This window comes from Amphiura filiformis, chromosome 12, assembly GCF_039555335.1.
Source record: "Amphiura filiformis chromosome 12, Afil_fr2py, whole genome shotgun sequence".
Lineage (NCBI taxonomy): Eukaryota > Metazoa > Echinodermata > Ophiuroidea > Amphilepidida > Amphiuridae > Amphiura > Amphiura filiformis.
The window spans coordinates 65,914,308-65,938,710 of record NC_092639.1 but is presented as its reverse complement, the minus strand read 5'-3'; the positions used below and the strand labels follow the sequence as shown (position 1 = coordinate 65,938,710).

General features: G+C 37.1%; 1 protein-coding gene across 1 annotated transcript; it reads left to right on the top strand.

Moving 5' to 3' along the window:
• The first annotated feature begins 5,670 nt into the window (after window positions 1-5,670).
• LOC140165465 (uncharacterized) lies at window positions 5,671-17,397 on the top strand. The gene is made up of 3 exons (XM_072188754.1): window positions 5,671-5,885; window positions 14,300-14,504; window positions 15,238-17,397. The coding sequence occupies exons 2-3, from the start codon at window positions 14,387-14,389 to the stop codon at window positions 16,314-16,316; spliced, it is 1,197 nt and encodes a 398-aa protein (XP_072044855.1). The 5' UTR covers window positions 5,671-5,885; window positions 14,300-14,386; the 3' UTR covers window positions 16,317-17,397.
• The last annotated feature ends 7,006 nt before the right edge of the window (window positions 17,398-24,403 follow it).

The following is a 24,403-nucleotide window of genomic DNA, read 5'->3' as shown; positions in this document are numbered from 1 at the left end:
AGAAACATTTCGGCGTTTAAATAATCTTAATCGGACGTTTCATTCCAAAGATATGGCCTTTCGAGTGTCACGGTTTTATATAGGGCTGCTAGAACATGTTAAAAAAGTTAAAGTCCAAAAAGGAATACTAACAGAAAGTGCAACTTTAAGGTACTTTTTCTGTATTTATTAACTAGCGTTTTCTGGAACATTATATTTGCTTATAACAACATGAAAATAAGATCATCCTGAAAATTTAATCGATTTTGTTGACATACAGCAAAAAATATAAGACCTCAAAACCCATGGTTTGTTTGGTGAAACCTCAAGCATGATCATAGATGGCCGCCATGGAAAATATCTCCATAGAGGAGATGAACAATAAGTGCATTATTTCAAATGAATAGCGGTAGTCTTAAACATTGTTCAATCTTTTAAGGTCAGCACATTTTATCTTCAAAAATTATTATATTTCATCATGGCATAAGTTTGGTAACATTAATCACTACCAATTTTGAGAAATTTGCTCCAACTCAAAGGTTATCTTTTCTACATTGAGCGATACACTGTGTGTGCATGGAAGCCATGATGGACTAGCATATGAAATGGACATGGTAGTGAGAAGCACACCGTCATCATCCCTATATCTTCGTGTTAAAAATTGCCGTGATAGTACGATGAATCCTCACGTTTTTCAACAACTACGCATGGTGATTTTATTCGAGATAGGCCGTGCAACTCAGGCTAAGCATACAATTTGAGATTTTGAGCGCCTGCCACACTGTTTCTATTCTATGTTTTACGATTTTCGCATGATCAATATATGGCTGGCCGTAACCGCCACAACGTGGAGCTGCTACGCGTAGCTTACTTTTCGCTTCGCGGAGCTAAATTGACCAATCATGTTAGATCTTTTCATTACGCGGAGCCAGTGGATGCATCCTCGTTCCAGAGAGAGAAAACTCTTGCCAAAATTAATGTTTACTATGGGGATTTTAAATGAATCGATTGTAAATAAACCACGACCAGTTGTACAGGATCAATACCATTGTTTGATTAGTGTATACATGGAAGAAAGAGATGAGAAGGAACCACAACGACTTCGATCGGCCAAGTTTTAATCCGCTTATCTATTGACGCATGAAAAGAAAAGCTATCAATGGTACTTACTTTCATGTATGATCCATTTACCGCGATCGATGCTTGGCGAAATCATTACTGGAAAAAAACTATAACAAACCCATCCAAGAACAAACAAACGCTACCCAGAAGTAAGATTATGGAATTTCACTGATGCTCTGAACATGTATAGTAGCTTTGTTTTGGGATCTACAGTCAAACTGTTTTCTTGATCGTGTTGTGTAGAAAATGTCCTTTAAAAAATCGAAAAGGTCATCAAAATCGGCCGTTTTTTTGCTGAGTTTCATCTTTAGCAAATAAGGTAAGATTTTGGTGACTTTTTCGATGAAAAATAGATGCAAAATGTTCTTAAATAATGTACAATGTTCCGGTTGAGTCCGGTACATGAAACTTGTTTAATTTAATAGTTTATATGTGTATAATCGTAACTAGCTAACTCGTTTCAGTGCCAAAGACTGCCAACTCTGAGAAAAAGTCATCAAAGTTCGGGAAAATTGGGCGAAATGGAAGAAAAGATGTAGGCCATCAATGACCGATGATCACGTCACCAGAAAAAATCCTATAGAGTGCTTGCACGGAAGGTCATTAGTTCAAATCATCCTTCAGACACGCTCCAGAAGACATGCAAATACATGGAGTACAATACCAATCACCTATTTAACGCGGGGTATTGATCAAAGTAAATCCTCATGAATAACAATGTCAATTAAATGTCGGTAAAGGGAGTGGACAAAGTGAATGCGTTCGTTGTGGTTCCTTCTTATCTCTTTCTTCCATGGTGTATAGTCAATGTTACCTTGCATGCATGTGTCATGTGTGTGGCGTGTTTGTGTGTTTGTTTGTCTACTGTGTCAGGCCAGGATCACTGACACCCACGGTACTGATACTCTCATACTATAATCACGGTGATCATATTGTTGAATGTTGTTGACTTAAAAATAATCATGATGCAGTCATGTCTACAGTAGAACTCACCACGACCTTTGAAGGACTTAAACCCTATTAAAAGCTATTAAACCAAGATAACACTCAATGAAAACGGCTCAACTATGCTACATCAGATCTTCTCTGGTTAAATACACACTGCACTTGTGTCTGTTTTACCTGTGCAATGAGCAATGAGCTGGTATTATAGTTTCAGTTGGGTGAACGATTATAAAGCGAACGCAAGGTAACAATACTGTGGGCTTTTGTTTACGAAATGAGACAATAGTCTGCTTATTGTTAACCAGCGTTCTTGAAAATGAGAAGCTTAATGACTTAACACGGTTTAGAAATAATTTCTTCATATTTTTTGGTACAAAAGTACCAATATTTCCAAACACCTAAATTAGCTAAAAATTTAGGACATGTTACAAAACTATATTTTCTAGAATTTCAGAGAATACTTTAAATATTGGTCGGTTATTGTTTACACAGTAGTGACGTCAACTAGGCAATGGCCTATACTTCTAACATACACTATTTGTAGAGGTCGCGCGTCAATGGTGAGCGCACTGAGTATTGTGTATAGGAAAACGGACAGTAACTACAGTATGTATGGCCTACTACTAGTATATAAAGTAAATCCGAACTGGTTTGCAGTTTGCTGAAGGTCGAATTCCGCAGGGACACCGCGCAAGTTATACAAATTAGCTCCCGGCGATACACTGCAGATCGCAGAACTGTGTGCATAGTTTACCACCACTCTGCCTAGCTATATAGTTATGTACAATACTGTATGAGTTTCTTATGAGTGCATGTCCATCTTAATAATAAGTCAGTTCGTACTTTTCATAAACTACTTTTTGAATCATAACTTTCGTGACCGAGGATATCTTGCAACTACGTGACGCTCGTCTGGCAAATTCTTAATGAATAAATTCGCTTCACGTAATGAGTAAGTCGTACCGGTACTTAATTAGTCAGTTTTACCTCCGAGTAATGAAAAACTCTAACATGATCATGATTGGTCAATTTGGCTCCACGGAGCAAAAAGTCAGCTACGCGTATATCCAGCTCCACGTTGTGGCGGTTGCGGCCTACCATAGCAGTATCCCATATGATATTTCTATTGCAAGAAAATTTTATTTGTTGTCAGGTTTTATCTTAAATACACTAACTGGAAATTAAATACACTAATTAGTGAGGACCGGTATTTTGCTGTGGATATGTTTAACTGAAATTTGCAGGTAAAAAATTTGAAATCCTGAGTAAAAATTTTGATCATATTCAACTCTTTGAGAAAAAATTTATATAAAAGAATGCATGTAAAATCCAGCTGCAATACAATGTACATTATTGACACACTATCACCCTCTTTATCTACGGCAATAATAGAATATCGATTTCAATCGAATTGAATACGATGCTCAGTTTTGAGTTTGTAGTTGACTACTAAGCGACCTAAGCGATCGATTGCTAACCAATCAGATAGAACTCCTTTTCTTGCGTTCGGTGAAATACCAGTCGCCCGTCGCTCACCAACGGAGTATTAAATTTATATTTATCGAATAGGAAGTCGACACTGTGAGAAGTGCACGCGGGGAAGTAAAAGATTTGAGATGGGCCGCGGTATAGGCTTAAACATTCTTAAATTTCTTAACATCCTGCACATTTTGTCTTCAAAAATAGTTAAATTTTATGAGTATGTAAGTTTGCTTGTCTGATTCACTCCAAATTCGGAGATAATTGCGTTTGAACACCTGATGCACGGAATGGTGTCACTTCAACCTGTTGTAGTTCTCATCTCATTAAATTTTTCATTAAAAAAGGTTGATCTCTTCATGTAGGAAGGTCCTCTCTATTTACTGACCAAACAGAAAAAAGTTTGGTTAATGTTTTCTGGTGGAATCAGGAATTTCTTGAAACACCCTGACATGATATAGGCCTACATTTGGATCAAAACAAGTATGTACGCCATTTAACAGGCCTGGGATTTCGTGTATCGATCAGTTTCTCCATAGACAATACGTGTGTGAGTGCACGCACACAGTAACAGGCGGCTGACACTGAAAAATTTGCATGGAAAAATGACCCGTCTCCTCCGCAGCCAATTTGGTTCCGCTCCATCGAAATCAAGCCGGTCACGGAGGAGACTACCCTCCTTTGTGTTTGTTCATTTGTGTATGGAGAGCCCTTTTGGAGTCCGGAATGACTTAGGCTACGCTCTCAGCTAGAGTCCGACGCTGCATTGCACTAGAAATACCTTTTCTGTAAAATCGCTATAGAGCCAACCGGGAGCACGTATTCGTTTTGAAAATATAGCATTAAAATTAGTATCACCCTTGTGGCCACCGTGCAGTGGAAAACCTTAATTCTTTCATTAAAAGGAAATGAAAATTAAAAAAAACACGGATCTACTTGTGCACCAATAAAATTGGCACAGCAATTTGTCTCAAATATGAATGAATTTTAAGAAGCATACGGGGTATGATGAACATTGACCTGACGCCATGATAGTAGGATCTATTAGTCGTTTTATATACAATGTATATACCGTATTGTCATAATACCAATATTTGTCATTATATATAATGAGTAATATCTAGCAACGTAAATGTGCAGTTCATATGCACAAACGAATACTGATCTTTATGATATTCAGGTTTTTGTACATCACATATAACATGTCACATAGGAGGTCATACGTGTTGACCTTCATCTATTGTATTTGTTCATCTGTGTATGGAGAGGATTAGCGCCATTAAACGCCATTAAAACGCCATCAGTATTAGGGCGTAGTTCAGTGAACTCACCGGATTGCTATTCCAAGTACTTTGATAATACAGATAATATGTATTAATGGGTCGAGGCGATTGCATTGAAAAACCTAATAAATTATTCATAACAGTTACGTAATCAATCGATAGTGTGGACACTTTTTATTTGCAAACCACCAAAATTCGTGATCTTTTAGCGTTGGAAAAGAAACCACGTGAATAGAGTGCCCTCTCAAGAATATCAACTCTCTGACAGTAACTGAAAAATCGTTCTAGTGGAAACTGTATTGACAGTGGTCATGATTCATAGGTTCGCAATCCACGGTATGATTACATTCTTTTCTGCATGGCTGTTTCTATTTTTAACGACAACCCTTGTGTCATAATTTAGTCCCAAATTAAAATGAGGTTTAAGGGGGTACTACACCCCTCGATAAATTTGTGTCTATTTTTGCATTTTTCTCAAAATCTATAATAACACAGTGGTAACAAAAGTTATATATATATTATAGGGGCAAGGAATCCAATTATTACACTGGAATTTCAGTGACCCAAGGCAAGCGGTTTGTTATTTATGATAAGAAATAAGGTAACGCTAGGATGTACCTCGTTTCCGATCATATATACTGAACCGCTTGTCTTGAGTCACTGAAATTTCAGTGTAGTAATTGATTCCATCCCCAATAATATACATAACTTTTGTTACCAGTGTGTTATTATTTTTGAGAAAATGCAAAAATTGTCACAAATTACCACATGGGTGTAGTACCCCTTAATAAAAGAAAGCACATGAAAAGAGAGTGCCCTCTCAAGCATGTCTACTCAAGGATGTGTGTCTACTCACCTCATTTATTATGCATGCACCTCAGTCTATACATGTAATGATATCTACCGGCGCTTCTATGGAATCATTGGCATGAAAAATCTGCAAGAATTAGCCCCGGGGAATAAGGCTAAAAGCCGTAGCCTATTGCAGAGATATAGAACTAGATAATGCTCAACAACTACGACTTTCGATATACGCAGCTTGGCATCTTTTTATGTGTAGGCCTAGTACATTGCTTGGTAAGTTTTGTTTTCATATAATTAATTGATCGAGAAATCTACTATCCATGACGATACGATACCACTGTAAACGTTGTGAGTATAAACACGCTGAGTGATGTAAATTGGTATTATATACCTCATATCGTTATGAACACGGCAGAGTGCCGAATACGCAAAATTGCTGTTCTGAAACGGCGTTTGAAAATCGTGGTACCATTCCATCGGTCCTTCTAAAAATATAGAACATTCGTGAGCACTCATTTGAAATGTATATTATAGAAGTGGATGTACACGAAATATTGGCAATACTTGCATGTTCTGAAATAATCGATATATCCCTCAAAACGCGTTTCAGGGACCGCTCATTATTAATGTGGCAGGGGGGGGGAAAAAAGTAGGGGGGGGCTATGTGATTTTCACTTTGACAAACAGGGGGGTTATGTGATTTTATTTTTCCTGATAGGGAGGGGGGGTCATGTGAAATTTAATAGTCATTCACTATTATTTAATACCAAGTATCCTGGAAGGTCTTGCTTACCTAATTGTCTAATGACTTATTCGCACAAATTTGTTCCCTTTTTGCACCATATTTCACCATTTTAGCTTCAATAGCGCATTTGTACCATAAACATAGTCAACGGCCAAATTGTACTGGATTCACTATTATACTTCAAGAATTTTTTTCTTTTGCCTACTCCATCCTCCCAATGTCAAAAAAGAAATCTACGCCACTGTCACATGCTACACACATAAACCACCCCGACACTCCTCACCACTATGACGACCCCACCTGCAAGCACACACCTATAAATTGTCTCACCAAAAGTAGATCTATTGGCATAGGCGTAGATCCCAGGGGATGAGGGGGCAGTAAATCCCCCCAATATTTTGCCAAGGCCGGGGTGGTCCATACAATTACCCCCCCCCCTCCAATGCTGAGGCCTGTAGACCTATGTGGGTTTCTGACCAAATTAACCTTATATTTGGCCATTTTAGTCCAAAAATTGCAAATTTTTGTGCACTTCGCATGATTTTATTCCACTTTTGCACCATATTTCATCAGTTTAGCTTCAAAATGACAAAAATATTCACGCGCTTCGCGCGCATTTCTACAATTAACTTATTTTGTCGCCAAAACGAGCTGTTATCACTTATCACTATGACTTCAAGAAATATATTCAAACCCCATCCCCCAATGTCAAAATCCCAATCTCTGACTGAATTAATATTGAAGTTTGCTTGAAGGGGGGGGGGGTTATGTGATTTTGTTTGATTCAATAGTGAAATTGATTCATCGCAATAGGGGGGTTAGGTATTTTTCACCCATAAAGCTCAACATTTTACCGGCCCCCTCCCGCGTTAATAATGAACGGTCCCTTAACAGCTATTCGGCTCTATGCTGTACCCAAAATATCTCTACCACTGCGCAGAGAGAGGTCGAATACGCATTCAACTACGTGTAAACCATTGCACGCATTCTTGATTTGGGGCTTTTGTGTAGAAATTACTGGTTGTCCTAAGGCTATGTAGACTTAACTTGCTATATAAGTTATAAGTAATAGTCATCCCTATAATATTTAGCAAAAACTCAAGGATTTTAAAGCAAAAATAACAATATTGGCCTATATTTTGCGTATGATTTTCTGGGATTTTCCAATTTCACGGTGGCGCACTCACATTATTAAACCACAGCAATATCATGTGAGGAATGTTTGTACTTATTTTGGTGTCACTGGATAGAAGATACCTACAGCTATACGTAGGTATCAAATATATTAGTATAGGACATGTAATATGGAACATTCGGCGTTTCCCTATACAATACTGTAGATCAACATGATTTGTACAGCTGAAGGTCCGTTCATACTACCACCGCATTTGCGATGCATTGCTTTGCGATGCCGATACATCGATTACTTTTTGCCGCAACTTAACGCAACTACTCGTCGCATTTCGAAGTTAAAATGTATTTAACTTTATTGCCCGCAGTGCAGTAATTTGCAGTACGATGCAGTGCGGCAACGCACCCGTCGCCACAACTGAGCCCGGATGTCGCCAGTGCCACTATTGAGATATGCTCCATCGAACTTAACACTAAACCATAGGAAAGAATAGATTTATTGACTGTTTTAGTGATGTTTCACTACTTAAATGTCAAGTACTATAGACATGCTATACATCATTTTAAAGCTAATTTCAAGCAGAATATTTTGGTTGAATATCTCAAAAATGATGATTGGCGACATCCGGGCTCAGTTGTGGCGAGGAGTCACATATGTCTCTCTGCCGAATAAATCATTTTTATCGCACTCAGGCGCGATTCGTCCAAATCAAAATTTCAACAACTACGTAGGTGAGTAAGAATTTTTGGTGGAAATAAAAGATAACCTAACACATAATCATAAGCATACAAAAATTCAATTTGCTCAAAATTCTCGATTCGTCACTCTGCCGAATTCATAACGATATATAGATTCCTCTCATCTGATTGGTTAAAAGTGGAGTCATTAAAATAGCTGTGCCCCTTTTTCTATCAAGATGACGTTATATAAGCAACAGCTGTGCCCCGGGCATAGATTCAACTGTGTCCGCTAAATAATTGGATATTCGCAAGTCGCAACCCCGAATACATAGATCGCTCGTATACATTACGTACCCACTATACGGCCGGCGTTAATTACAGTGTTGTAAAAGAGACTAGCGGTCACAGTTCGCGATGAATTTGACCTCTCCTTGCAGACGACGACCTTTCACAGCCGTAATGAGTGCAGTGATTTGTATACAATCTGTTACATGTCAAGGATTTATACTTGCCAAATGTCACTTTTTAGACAAATTACTACGACCTGAAGACTTGGCATTGTGTGAAGTTAGCACAGAAACGGTAGGGTTTTAGATAATTATGTTATCGCGTAGATATCGGTCCAAATTCTGCACCCTTGCTCTTGCTGCATGCACTGTGCATTTAATGCCTATGCAGTTAAAAGCTTGTAGGCCTTGTCGGCTCAGGAAATCTTTTAAACAATCAAATGAGAAGAATCTATATTATTCGGTATAGGCCCTATAAAACAAATATTGACTGCTGAATATTCGGGGCACATTTTAAAATTATAGGCCCTCGGTGATGTCAAAACCATGACTATGCCCTCAGTTTCGCTTCGGGCATAGTCATGGTTTTGACATCACCTCGGGCCTATAATTTTAACTGTGCCCCTCATAGCAGTCAATGATTTGTATACTGTGTGATGAACCACTTTACATCACTCAATAGGGGGGGGTGTTATTTTGCAAATTTCAACTTTTTAATATGAATTGCAGTTCAAAATATGGTATCAACATTGGAAATCAAGAATATGAAAGAATTTTATTCAAAAAAATTTCTAACCCCCCTGTACATGCCCCTTGAAAATTTTGAAACAAGGTTTCCGAATTAGGCAGGCTCGTATACTTACTGCATGTAGCAGACGACATTAATAGAAGTTCAAATGGCTGTAAACCGGGCTGTAAACACTTGATTGAAGTGCTTTTCGCTAAAACTATGGGTTTTGTATGTGGCCTTCTTGATTAGCTAGTGAAATTAGTTCCATATGATGACATTTGAGCAATTTTTGACATTTATAGGTTAGTGTGGTGGTGTAAAAAGTGAGTAGGCCTATCTTCGTGATCTTAGAAGCAGCAAGTGGAGTAGAAACTAAAACACTTTAAAATGAAAAGAGAGACTTTGTCATCACAGATCAAACAGCTCATAGAGTAGGTGTAGAAAGTCTTATTGATGAAAGGCTGGATTCTGGGTTTATGTCTGACCATCTTTTCTGTAAGACGTAGGCCCTAAGGTCCGTATGCACAAAAGAGTTAGACTGGTCTAAGTGGAATTGAGTTCCATCAGGAATGGTCTTTTAGTCTTATTTACTTCATAGAGTAGCTAGCAAATTCTAAAGATTAAATATCTACATTTATTTATTTGCAAAGTTAAAAATAATACAAAATAGCTTAAGAAAATGTAAAGGGAATTGTCCCTTGTTCTGGGACTAAATTCTACTTAGACAAGGTCTAACTTTAGACCCGGTCTAACTCATTTGTGCATACAGAAGATTAAGAATCTTACCAAGCACGTAATTGAGAACAGAATATGTAGACAAGATAATGCCCAAGAATAATATTACTCAACTACAACTTCATAGGATGATAGGACCCATGTATAATTAGTGGTAGAAGTATAGGCCTACATTCTCTCAAATTTTTAGTCAGGTCAGATTTTTTGTGTAGAACTAGGGAGGAAGTGTGCCTTGTGGGCATGTGGGCATTTTGCACAAACACTACCCCTGCAGTCATGGCAGTGCACAATATGCCTGGAGTAAAGAAAGTCCACTATCTGGCCAAACAATTCAAATGTCAAATAGATTTTTACAAAAGAAGTTATGATGGTAAATAATTATTTTGAAAGAATAACTTCAAAATTTTGAAACAGAAATTTTTGGAAGATGTGGCAAAGCTTCCATGAATTTTACATTCACTAACTATGAACGCCAAAGGACTTGAACCAAGTCTAGACATGAGAACACATCAGACATATCGAATTGCATTCTGAATACGAAGAATGTCCTTCTAATATCAAATAATTAAGATTTTTTGAAATTCTCAATAGTAATGCACATTAGGCAAATGATTAAAAATTGATATTTTTGATATTTAACAGTCCTCGAAGTATTGCCATGAAAAGCCGATGATCAATCGAACATTTTGACATTCGCATATTGAAGAAATGGATTTTCCCCAAAAACATAAAAAAAGGGTCATTATTTAGAGGTTAATGACTGCGCATCAGTTGTTTTGAGGGTATTGTGAAATATCTAAACATTGTGCTTTGGAACCGAGGAATATCCCGAGGGGCGCAGCCCCGAGGGATATTCCGAGGTCCAAAGCACAATGTTTAGATATTTCACAATACCCGAAAAATAACTGATGCAAAGTCATTAACCTCATTCATAACCGTCACTTTTCACTTTTTTAAATTAAATTTACGTCACATTTTCTTCTTTTTAATTTGAAAACAGAACACAATTTTAACTTAATCTGTCGTTTTCCCTGTAAGAAATCGAATAGCCCAGTAAGGAAATACCGCTAGCGACCAATCATACTAGCACGCAATCATGCGATGTCCAAATACGGCGGCCAGCGTCCGCGTAAATTGTTCGAACGCGCAACACGTCACGTAACGCGGTCATTGTAGAGCGTACTTTTAGCTACGTCACGAGACGCGGTCATTATACTTTTTCAATGACCTGCATTTGCGTCCGCGTATTTAAAAGTTATTATCTGTGATTGGATCGCACTTGCTGCGTATATTAATGAGGTTATGAATTTTTCAATTGATCGTCGGCTTTTTATCCCAGCTAATATACACGTTAAATACATATCATTAGATTTAGAAAGTTTACTTCGAGGACTGTTAAATATCAACAATTAAAAAAAACCCATATAATTTTAATAATTTGTCATAATATTTGTATTATATCGCGAATTTCAAAAATCAAAATCATTTGATATCAGAAGGATATTCCGAATTCAATTAGATATGTCTGATATACGCTCTCATGTCCCTCACAAATACTGTCGAAACGTTTATACCAGACCCCTTGTGTAACCCCATGTAGTCAACACAGTTCCAGTTTAATATTCACATCCCTATAACATACCTTAAAATAGGCCTATCCATAAATCCACCATAAACATGGAATTGAACGGTTTTTGATAGTATCCTGGATCTGCGAATAACGTTCTTACCCGTGTGATATGACACGATATCACACACCTTAGGGCGTGCGCGTCGACGCGACACTCGTACGCGCTATTTGAACCAATCGGAATGTGCATAGCAACAACAGGACTGATCGATTCTAAGCCCTAGGTAATTCCTTGTAAAATGTAGGATTTAATTTGATTAAAATTTGGTATACTTATGATTAATATATTTATTTTCATTGAAATTATTAAGAATGAGAATAAAGGTATTGTTTTTAGCCGCTGTCGTGCATCTATCGTCTCATATAACATGCGACATCATAATTATTTTTGGCGTAAAACAACTCGGCTTCGCCTCGTTGTTTTACTTAAAATAGTGATGTCGCCCGTGTTATATGAGACGATAGATGCACTCCAGCGGCTAAAAACAATACCTTTATTCTCTAATTAAGGTTTGCAAATTGGGATCCCAAAAATTTGGCATGTGCAAGGGGGGGGGCAAAGATTTTTGGCGGGCTGAGAGGGGGGTGGGCAAGCGATTTTTGGCGAGCCGTTTGCAAATTTACCCCACGTGCTCATAATTATTGCACAGCCCCTTAAAAATGACAAAAACAGTAACCAAAACACAGAATGTGTTCCCATTCAAGGAGTTTAATGTGTGTATACTTTAACGTCCTGCACTTTTATGCATTTTCCAGTGTTCTCGTTCCTTCGAGATATTATCTTTCACTCGAGATAATCATCTCGTTCCCTCAAGACATTATTTCGTTCACTTAAAGCCATATTATAACATTTGCTGAGGAAGACGCCCTCACTGAATTTTTAAAATTCCTTTTTTTACACCATTAAATTGTATTTTATTAAATCAATATACCCTGCAAAAATCAAGACTCTAGGTGCTGTAGTTTTGTCAAAATCCGAGATTTTGAATAAAACGCCGGATTCGGCGCTTTATTATTACGATGGAATTATTAGTCGAACGCGTACACGATGTTCATAACAAGACAGTTACGTACACGGCGTGCGGGACGGTGATATACACAACAAAGGGTCGTACCACAACATGACCGAAGGAGTGGTACGTATTGGCGACATGTGCGCCGGTAGTAAATTCCAATTTTCTTTGCTTTGCCGTAGTTGTTCGGCTCAAAAATAAAAGGGGATATATCTGACAGTAAAAGCTAACATTTTATGGCAGATAAATGCTAATCTATTTTGTTTGAAAATGTTATAATATGGCTTTAACATTTTACCTCGTTCCCTCCAGATGATTATATCGTTCGTTCGGGACAATTATCTCGTACCCTCGAGATACTATCTCCTTCCCTCAATATATTACCTTGTTCCCTCAAGATAATAATTATCTCGTACCCTCGAGATACTATCTCGTTCCCTCAATATATTACCTTGTTCCCTCAAGATAGTTTAGTTAAACTTTGCTCCTTCAACAAAATTATAGCTGGTTTCGTTTCTACATGTGTCTCTTTTTCCACTTTGCTGGCAATAAATATCAAACAGTCACAATTGGCGGTCATTTCAAATCATCCACAAGTCAACGAGGTTTAAGAAAATTCTCTCATTGTTAATTGTTGGTTATGCATACCTATACAAAATACAATGCCTGGTAACCCACCACTTGAACAGGATTTAGCAAAAGCATACAAAGACCAGAGCTATTAAAAGAGCTATCAAAATGAGATCGATGTCGGGCCAGCTTAAGTTACCGATGAATACGACCTTTGTAAACATTTTACACCGTAACTCAGAATACAATTTAGGGAATTTACGGCTCGTTTGTGCTGCCGGGTCACATATAGTCAATAAACCCCTGCGAACGTGCGTGCGTACCCATATAGGCATAAATAATTGCAAACGCACGATCTTACCCATAAACGCTTGCGAACGCATATGTTTACCCATAAACACTCATGAACACTCGTAAACGCTTGCTAACGCGTGATATCCATGATTACACTGTACGCACACGGGGTACGGATTTATTTATTGAATATCACAGATGGTAATTCTGTGTATGATATTGTGCGCATTTTTTGATTGGTGCTGGTTTGTGTAATCATGGACAAATAAATTATACAAAACTGATATATTACTTAACTTTTTCGTAATGTTGTGTACATGTATCAGATCCTAACTCTATTCCTAACCTAAACCGCCTAACCGTAACTATATAGCCATAAAGAGCCAAACCTGATACGGGTTAGTAGGCATGGACAATGATTTGTTAATTAAATAAATAAATCTAGATATTTATATAGCGCTTTATGCCGTAAACAGCCTCAAAGCGCTTTACATTTATTCCGCCGTCATTAGAATATGTCGGAACCACGTTTGCAGCCTACAAGTGGCGCAGGGTCCAGCAGTACAACGACTGTGACTACCCCTAACAGCTTCCCATTGCACCTGGGTGGGAGCAAGCGAGGCAAAGCGCCTTGCCCAAGGGCGTAACACGGTAGTGGGGCGGGGAATCGAACCCACGCACGTCGAGCAAGCTCTCAGAGTCCAAGGCCGTAACCACTGAGCCACCGTGAGTAAATCTCATCTTTGCAATTTTCAGTGGATTTGGATTTTCAGTGATTTTGTTTGGAAAAGTGGACTTTATTTTGTCCAAAATGAAAGTATGGAGTGTTTTCTGTCATAATATTATATAGTCTTGTTTGTTTATTTGACAGCTCAAAGTCTCTTACAACCGGCGAAAAGTGCATTTCGGGAATGAAGGTAATTTTTGACGGGAAAGACTTATCTTGGCAGATTACATCATGATGTTACGTGGAATAAGGAAAGTCTTTTATTGCGTGGTCGTCACTACTCTTGTTGCTTCCTTATTATATATATTTACTGTTTCATCTAGGGCGTCAAATTCTGTAAATAATCGAGGTAAAGTATTATATTTCTATATATTTATATATATTTATTTAGGTATTTAGTTCTTGCCGCATTTTCATTACCGGTAACTCATATATCAATTTCTGAGCGCTTTTTTTAAGCAAAGTCATTGTTCATTGAATTACAACCGTATGACAAAACAGACGAAAATAGTAACTTTTCGCACAAGATTTGAAATTTAAAGAGAATTGGTTGGTTATTGAAATGAATCTAGTATATGTACAATATAAGTGTGGCTCTTTCATTTAAAATGGCATAAGATTTGAAAAATATTGCAAGGATCACGCAGGGTTTTGACTTTTGAAACCTACATTTTGGTCAAAAATTGTGCGTGAATAGGTCGTTTTCAACACATTTAACATTATTCGCCTTGCTATAACATTAAATTGCGTCATCTGTTGACGTAATGAAAAGAAGTATTTTCAGCGGGAAGTGCTAGCTTTCGTTTGATATTAAAATTTTCTGATTGGTCGAAGGGAACATTAAATATTCGGGGTTTTGACAAAAAACAATCACAGATGCCACATTTCCACTTGTCACGCAGCTCTATATGATGCTATGCACCCAGACTCTGTATAGACAAGGCACTGCTTACTTGGACGTAATTGTGTGCTCATGTGTATCGAGGTGGAAACTGTGCATAGATGCGCAGTATAAGTGAATCATTTTGTAGCCAAACATTTCCATATGAAATCTTATATTTATGGCATTTTTTCATCGACAGGAAAACAAAAGTACATCATGGTGAGGTCACAACATAGAAAGAGTTACCAAAAGACGTCGAGTTGGGAAAGTGCATCCACAGCTAAAGAATATACTCAAGAATATACTCAAGAATATACTCGTCTAAATTTGGATGCGGAATTGGATGCGGAAAACGTAAACGCTTTGGCCAACATTCGAGGTGTTAAACAAGACATAATACATCACCAGAATTCCGATATCAAGAAAATAAAAGGATTTTCAGATATATTTCCTTCGAATAAAATATCTGATATACAAAATATGAAACTTGACCAAGCCATAATAAACCACAACGAACGTGTCAAGCAAAATTTGACACAGACACAACTGGAACGGTTTGTAATACTTACTACGGTTAATTTTAAATTCCATGAATTATTTGACAATTGGTTAATAAGTGTTAAAAAGCTTGGTTTGGTATATAATATCATGTTGATATGCGAAGATAACGAAGCTTTCGAGTTCTATTCATTAAGACAAAATGATCACTTCAAAGTTTTAAACACTCATGATTACCAGACACGTGGCAAATTTGAACGTAAACGGAATACATATCAACAACTTATCATGAGAAGAACTATTTACGTGAGAAATTTACTTTTAGCTGTTGGCATTGACGTCCTTCTTGTTGATGTTGATGCAGTTTGGTTGAAAGACCCGCTGGAAATCATGCGTCAAAGCTACAGTATGTATGATATATGGGTAGCAGAGGGGCTTAAAGGAGGCGTACCCTGCCCTTGTTTTTTATACATGAAATCAGTTCCAACAATTATGAAGTTGGCTGACCGCTGGGTGCAGCGACTAGCGTTTTCGTCCCAAAAATTCCGCCATTTGGAAAGTGATCAGTTTGCCTTGCAACATGTCATAAGATGGCGACCAGATCTAAGGTTGTTCAGTTTGGATAGAGTTCGTTTCCCAACAGGGAAGGAGTTTTTTAATCCCGCTTGGAATAAGAAGCATTTGGAACATGTGTATATTGCTCACGGAAATCATTTAGGAAGAGAAGAAAGCAAGGTTGAAAAATTTAAAGAATTTGGGCTCTGGTTTCTCGATGACTAATATGTCGGTATCACCTACGTTTCATTAATATCATTGAGGTATAGGACTTTTTATTTTTCGGAGAAGAGCAGGTAGGGCAATAGCTCGTTCACGTAGCGGTTTCGTTGTCCCACTGGCCTACTTACCACTAACGTAGATTGCCTGGCGATCGGAGTGTTATCGTCAGAGTACCTCGGACTAGTAGGGCAACTACTTGATTATATGTCTACATGTTCATACTACATACTCTAAATTTTTTTTAGAAAATTCACACGAGCCCGTTTTTTTTAAAAATCACATTTTTGTTCCTAAAATGGGGGTTATAGCGCCTTCAACGGGCACTCTCTCCATAGGGCTACATGTAAAGACCAGTTATAGACAAATGGCCCTAAAATAAAACGGACTCGTGCGAATTTCGTCAAATTTTGCATATGATGTAGATATAACATCTGGAATGTAATACAAGTGATTTCGTTGCTACTCTCCTAAATTCATTTTTAAAAGTCCGCCCAAACCAAGGTGGTATACTTAAGGGGTCTCTTAACGATCTTTTCAGGTTAATTCCTGTTGAAAAGTAGGCATAATCATGACCTACACCAACTATCTTGTGTGAGAACTGCCATGGGTGTCACATAATTATGTTTAGCAACCTTTCATATCTGGTAAGAGCCCATGAACCGATGCTTGCACTAGGATCCACAACATGCTCACCTATCAAGGCAGAGCATAGGGTCTTCAGTATATCTTCATATTTGAAGAGGTGTGAACTTAATTTTGGACACGCCTCTATTATAATGATACCCACACACTGATCTGTCTGTACACAGATTATATTTTGAAAAGACTATGGTGTATCACAGGAATGTATTGAATGACCAATCATAGGGGAAGTAATCAAGTTGCAGTAACTGTTTCCTTTGTTACCACATGTAGGGTTCCTAACCCTAACTCTATCCCAGCGCTAACTCTAACCCTAACCCTAACCTAACCCTAACTCTAAAAATTCGGACTGACTGTGTTTCGGACTGACGAGGGGGGACCGGAACAGTAAATCGTGAAACTAGCTGGTTTTATATGACCACACGGAAAAGTTTTGTCTTTGTATGTACAGCCTGTCTCAAAAAAAATTGTGCAAGTGAAAAGCGCCCTCTGTGGCAATTAGAAAATACCGTTGTGACAAAATGCTTACATCCACGTCAAGGGCATAGTCTTAGCTCTCAAATGCCGTTTAGTCGGTTCAATTTGCTTGTTTTAATCTCGAGATATGCTTACTTAACAACGAAAGGGTAAAATCACAATTGTGCCACTTTTACTAGGGAAGAGAGCTGTACATGTAAATCAATGATAGCATCAAGTTTATCAAGAGTATATTCGTGAAATCAAAAGAATGCATCAATTACACAACAATACAAAATTGTTTTTAGTGTTTTATCATGATAAAGGTATAATGATTCTCCTTTTCCAATTACGACAAATTAAACGATAAATAAGTATTTCACATTCTTGTGTAAAATTAAATATTTGTACATGTCAATGATTTTATCATGGTTAATACTGTTCTCTTTGTCATTCAAGATATGTTAAAAGACAAACAAATATTGCACACTTATAGGTTAATGAACTTTCACAAGTTCATGAAATTTGACAAATTAATGAAATTAGACAAAATAATGCACGCACGCTGGTGTTGATGCGTCTAATGCACGAGCCCCGAAGGGCGGAGTGCATTAGACGCATCAACATCAGCTATCATTGATTTACATGTACAGCCTTATTCCCTAGTAAAAGTGGCACAATTGTGATTTTACCCTTTCGTTGCTAAGTAAGCATATCTCGAGATTAAAACAAGCAAATTGAACCGACTAAACGGCATTTGAGAGCTAAGACAATGCCCTTGATGTGGATGTAAGCATCATGTCACAACGGTATTTTCTAATTGCCAAAGAGGGCGCTTTTCACTTGCACAATTTTTTTTGAGACAGGCTGTATAACAAAATTAATGTCAAACGGCGATTGATTCTGACATTTCTATTTATTTGAAAAATGGGTAAATTTCCCTGGAAGTCTTTACCACTTATAAAAGTTCGCAATCTATGACATGTACTGACCATGCATGGCATTTCTCACACATAATAGTCGGTGTAGGTCATACCCATGTCGAGTATTCAAGAGGGGCTAACCTGAAAAAGGTAGCTATCCGATACCTTAAAATTGCTGTAAATTTGGAGGTTACGACTGTTATTTTGACATTAAAATATTAAAAACTGACATTTACTGTTAATTTATTACTATATGTTACCGCATTGTACACTGCAGTATAAAGGTCACAGCTCAACAGTTGAGTAAAAAATTACTCAACATTGAGCTCATATAGGTCACAACTCAACAAATGAGTAAAACATTACTCAACATTGAGTAATTTTTTACTCATTTGTTGAGTTGTGACCTTTTTACTCAGTGTTGAGTAAAATATATTTTGCAGTGTATCGTACTTGATTCTACTATTATACCGGTAAGCTAGTCGCCGGCAGCTGGGACTCCGGTACTTTACTATCACAAAACCATTTTTTGGAAGTGCACAGGGTATTTCTAAACGACTGTTACTGGAGCTATGCTTACTTGCAACGGTATCAAAATTAGAAAAACAAAGTATGGGATTTCATCAATACTATACTGGAAGACAGAGATAAAAAGACTAGTTTGCGTCTGACGTCATTCGAGCACGGTTTGTTTGCAAGTGTCGTGATGATATGAGTTGCTGAACGCGGCGATAAAACCGGGCGCCTTATTGTTAATTTTGCTCCTTCAAACATACAAACCATCTTAAAATTTAGGTCTTTATAGTAGGAAACTTTCTTTCGCGAAGGCACCATGTCAACAATGCCTAGAAAAGTTGCTTTTTGCCTTGTAAAAGTACGTAATTTTTCGCCATTTTGTGCTATTCCTTTTCTCCGATTGGCACCAGATAAATCGACATTCAAGGATCGTAGGGAATTTGATTGACAGTGACGTCAGACGCAATCTAGTCTTTTTTTTTTTATCTTTGTCTTCAATTTTATCATCGAATATACTAATGTTGCTAATTCATACACTCCTAGATCATTGTAGATAGTGAGAACCAATCAGAACAAACGTTAGCAAATTACTATAGCCGTGCATAAATATTGTATAATTGCACGGGCGCGCACTCCGCGTAGTACGCGCAGTGCTTTCGGACGCGTTCATTTTCTTGCGGGTAAATGCATTTATATTTGCTTGTATTTTCCAACATTTTTAGTGACTATTTTGTTATAAAAATAGGAAAACTTCACGGGATTTTTTAGTCGTGTATGAAATAGGTCAATAAATGCGTATCACATGTTGCTAGAGAAATTGTACAAAATAATGCACTTAATGTACTGAGATGTTGATGCGTCTAATGCTCTCCCACTTTGGGGCTCGTGAATTAGACGCATCAACATCTCAGTACGCGTGCATTATGTGAGTTTCTTTTCAGAACCCTGTATGGTCACAGTCAGGATGGTGACTGGGGAATGTGGGCTGACGAAGAAGGAAATAATTATATAGTTATGGAAATGTAAGGAAAATGAAACCCATGCATTACATTAATTGTATCTTATCATATTTTTGTTGATGTGGAACAGGAGTAGTAAATGCGGTGAATGTTATAAATTGATAGGTGATGAGTACATTGTTTATTAGGTAATTCGTTGTCAGGGTTTTAAGGGATTTAAGGCAGGTAAATAAAGAAAACTATAGTGAAAATTATACATGAATTATAGGAGATGTTATGCTTTATTGTCTGAAGATAAAGGTTACACTGTGTACATTGGATGTTAAAAAGTGAAACTGCTTATTACAAAATAACTTGCTTAGTAACATTTGAAAGTTCATGGAAGTTCATCTGTGTTGGTATAAATCATGATTTTGATTTAATTTTTTAATCCAAACACAAAGAAAATTCCGAGGTAGGAATTATTTCTTAAAATTCCGAGGTAGGAATTATTTCTTTGTGTTTGGATCAAATCAAAATCAATTTTGAAAGTTTTTATGAGCTTGAGCTTTTGATATATCCCTTTAAAGGGTTACATTTCTATTGATAAATCAAGAACTTGCTATAGATCTAAAGCTTTATCAACTGGGAACAAGTGGTTTGAATGTGTTAAGGTACGGTATGAAAGTTAAGAATTGAGACAATTTTGTTGCAGAAATTTACCGGTTCACAATAGTTTAAATACTGTGTTGGACATCTTCAGGTGACAAATTCATGTTGATTGGCAATGTGTGAGATGGTGATAACTTCATTTATTGCATGTTTTGTGGGAGAGTGGAAAAATAATTCTTGTGTAGATGGTAACCAGTTAATTGGAATAAGTCACCTGATGATGTTCGATGGCTATGGACGTAACATGGTATCAAAAACATTTTAAAAAGTGACCTGCAATGTAAATCCCTAGCTGTAAGGCTTTTTAAGCATTGGCGTTTAGCCTAAGTTTTTTTTATACAGAAAAGGGTTTCATATTTGCTGATTTAATTATTTGATTTGATTATAAATCTCATTATAGACGAATCCAATTTCACGCATTCCTACACCTCAATGGCAGCCATTAGCTGGGTCCCCGTCGACTCTATCTCACCTAAAATGTGAAATGATGCGGCCTTGGGGGATTTTAAACTGCATTCTATCACCCGTGTTACACGTAGACAAAAGAATAATGACAGTTTACAACATAAAAGAATCTAACATCGAATTTAAGCGGCTTTAATCCACCCAATTGGGCACTCACAACACCTGTTTGATGCATGCGGGGACCCAATAATGGCTGACCAAATCCTGACCATGACTTGGCTCGTTGGATTCGTCTATACATTACCATGCTATATAATTATATTATTGTATTCATTGTATCAATGAACATATAAAATGTATTCTGTTTTCACTTTATAATATGTACATAATGACTAATAAATATTGTTATTCATTGTATCATATCAATGATCATTTATGTATTTTGTATAATTTATACTATTTTGTATGTGTTGCTTATAGTTTTCATCATAAAGTCTGCACAAAAAGTAACGCAGCTGTTATAAATATGCCTATAGTTTCAGAACTAATAATTGTTTCCAAAATATTTCTACATAGAAAGAAGGATGATTTATTTACGCGCATTTTGATACCCCATTTGTCAAATGTCGTTCAATATTAACAACACATCGGTACATTTAAAGCAAAATACCGAGTTTAAAAGGTGCAGTTTACAGCGATCAATGGTTATAACGCAAGCATTGTGGCACGTAAAACCCTCCATTTATCTTCGCGCTGACTTCAAATCGATACAAATAAACATCTCAAAAAAGGTAACTAGCCCCCCTTAAATAATGACCATTATTAAAAAACTGGTGATTGTATTACAAATCTGTAAAATGCGTTAGAAAATAATTTATTTCTGCACATTTTGACACCTCATTTGTAGCAATTGACTAAATATTAACGTCACAGCGTACATTTAAATCAATGTAACCCAATATTTGAAAGCTGCAGTAAATTGTATTGATTTTGTATTCAGTGTAAATGGAAGGAAATTTGTGTAATGATAGCTGAGCGCTTTTGTATTGTAAAAATTTGTATGCAAGTGCAACTTTCAAATCTGGACCTCACTACATTAAATTGACTCGCGTTTTATTGTTTTATGGGCTATCGTATCAAATGAGGTGTCAAAATATGCAGAAATAAATTCTGCTTCCAACGCATTTAATAGATTTGTAATACAATAGCCCTTTTTGAATAATGGCCATTATTTAAGGGGTTAGTTACTTTTTTGAGATGTTTAGCTGCAACTTTTAAATTCGGGTATTTTTTTTAAAACACTGCTGTGTTGTTAATATTGATATAAAATTGGACTAATGATGTACCAAAAGGCGCGTAAATAAATCTATGTTGAATTAGTGTGAACACAGTCATTAGTTCAGACGCTATAGGCGTATTTAAACCAGCTGCGTTACTTTCTGTGCAGTCTTTACATTACTGTCTTGTACTATTATGTACTTTTTGCATCTATAAGCATTTGAATTATATTCTGCTCAAGAAGACATAATATCACTGTTCACAGATTATATTGACTTGTTTGTTACAACTTAAGGGGGTATAATACCCTGATTTTCATCAGTACCCCTCTTCTTTTTTTTGTTTCAAATTTATGAAGTATATAAATATGTTCATCACCTCATGTCCTGAACTTATAAAATATCTCTACATACAAAGTGCTTTTAAACCATTTTAGAAAATCATTTTAGCCCTATATATTTTTTGTTTCCTGTAGCCTAGTAACTCAGATGTGTGTTTCATAACAAACCATAGTTTATTCTATTCAACATGTTCAAGTAGAGTACATGAATAGAATACATTAAATCCTTTGTTATACTATATAGAAATGTACTCACTGAAGCACGCAAAATAACAGTGAATAAATTAAATAAGCTCTTCCACATAGACAATTTAATACTACACCATGTATGTATCTTCTATAATGTGTTGTTAGGAAAAGAGATTTTAAAACTGGCTATAAGGTCATCAAAGGTCAGGTTATAGGTCAATTGGTTCAGGTCAAATTCAGGCATCAATTCTGAATACATGTGATAGTCTGTGATATCATACATGTCATAAATGAGGCATCAATTTTGATATTTTGTCTGTTACTGGATATATAATGGAAATGTGCGAGGTGGATATACTAAAATACCTTAGGATGTAAATGGTGAGTACAATTTAGATTGCCTAGTTGAGATGGATTGGGCAAATAAATATAAAATAGTTACCAAAATCACAAAAATGAAGCTTACGGAAAACTACCTAATATGGTGGTATAGGTGACAAGAAAATACAATCTTTTTCAACATTGCTGTAGTGTGGTTGTGGTAACCTGTTACCTATGACTAGTAGTTCCTCTTCACAAAGGTGGCGATATGTCAATTAACAACTTCAGGCCAATTGCCATCCTTCCTGTTGTGAGCAAAATCATTGACAAGGCTGTTCATAAACATTAATGATTATTAAGTGAAAACAAGCTGATTAATGAAAATCAATCAGGTTTTAGGCCTTTTCATTCTACTGAAACGTGTTTGTTAAATATGGTTAATGATTGGACTAATAGCATAAATTCTGGTAAAATGATTGGTGTTTCGTTTATAGATTTGCGCAAAGCATTCGACACCGTCAATCACGACATATTGCTCAGTAAACTTCGAGGCAATGACAATATCAAGAAAGAGGAATCCAACCAAGCTAGATCTTCTGTTTGGTATCACCAAACTGGCTGAGAAAGAGGAGTTGGAGATCCTGGGAGTCACAAGTCGACAGCAAGCTGACCTGGACAAATCACATTTTGTAATGTAAATATCTTCATGGAGGACTTTGAAATCAAGGCCTTGTCTTCTTACCCCAACCCCCACGGTTCTGGGGTCGTTATGTTGACGACACTATGGTAATCAACAAGAAGAGTGCTATTGACAGTTTCACTGATCACATATACACCTGCCATCCATCCATTAAGTCTACCATGGAACGCGAATCCAATGGACAACTTCCCATGCTTGACGTCATGGTCAAACGCGAAGAGAACGGCTCATTGTCTTTTCAGATTTATCGCAAGCCTACCCACACCAATCAATACCTGAACTTTGCCTCCCACCACCCTTTGCAGCACAAACTGGGTGTGGTACGTACCCTTGTTGATCGAGCTTCTTCAATTGTCACCAAGGAGGAGGACCTTGACCATGAACTCAACAGCATTCACAAATCTTTAGCGGTATGTGGGTACGATAAATGGACATTGGACACAGCTACCAACAAAACCGATGCCAAACGGCACGTTCGCAATAGTGACTCTGAACAACAAGTCAAAGGTTGGGTTACCATCCCATATCTGGCCGGTGTTTCAGAAAGTATGAGGCGTGTATTAAGATCCCATGGCATTGTAACCCATGTTAAGCCCCAGAACACTATACGTTCCCTTCTGGTAGCTCCCAAAGACAAGACCGACAAGCTGGACAAATCGGGAGCCGTTTATGGCATCAAATGTTTAGACTGTTCTTCATCATATGTAGGG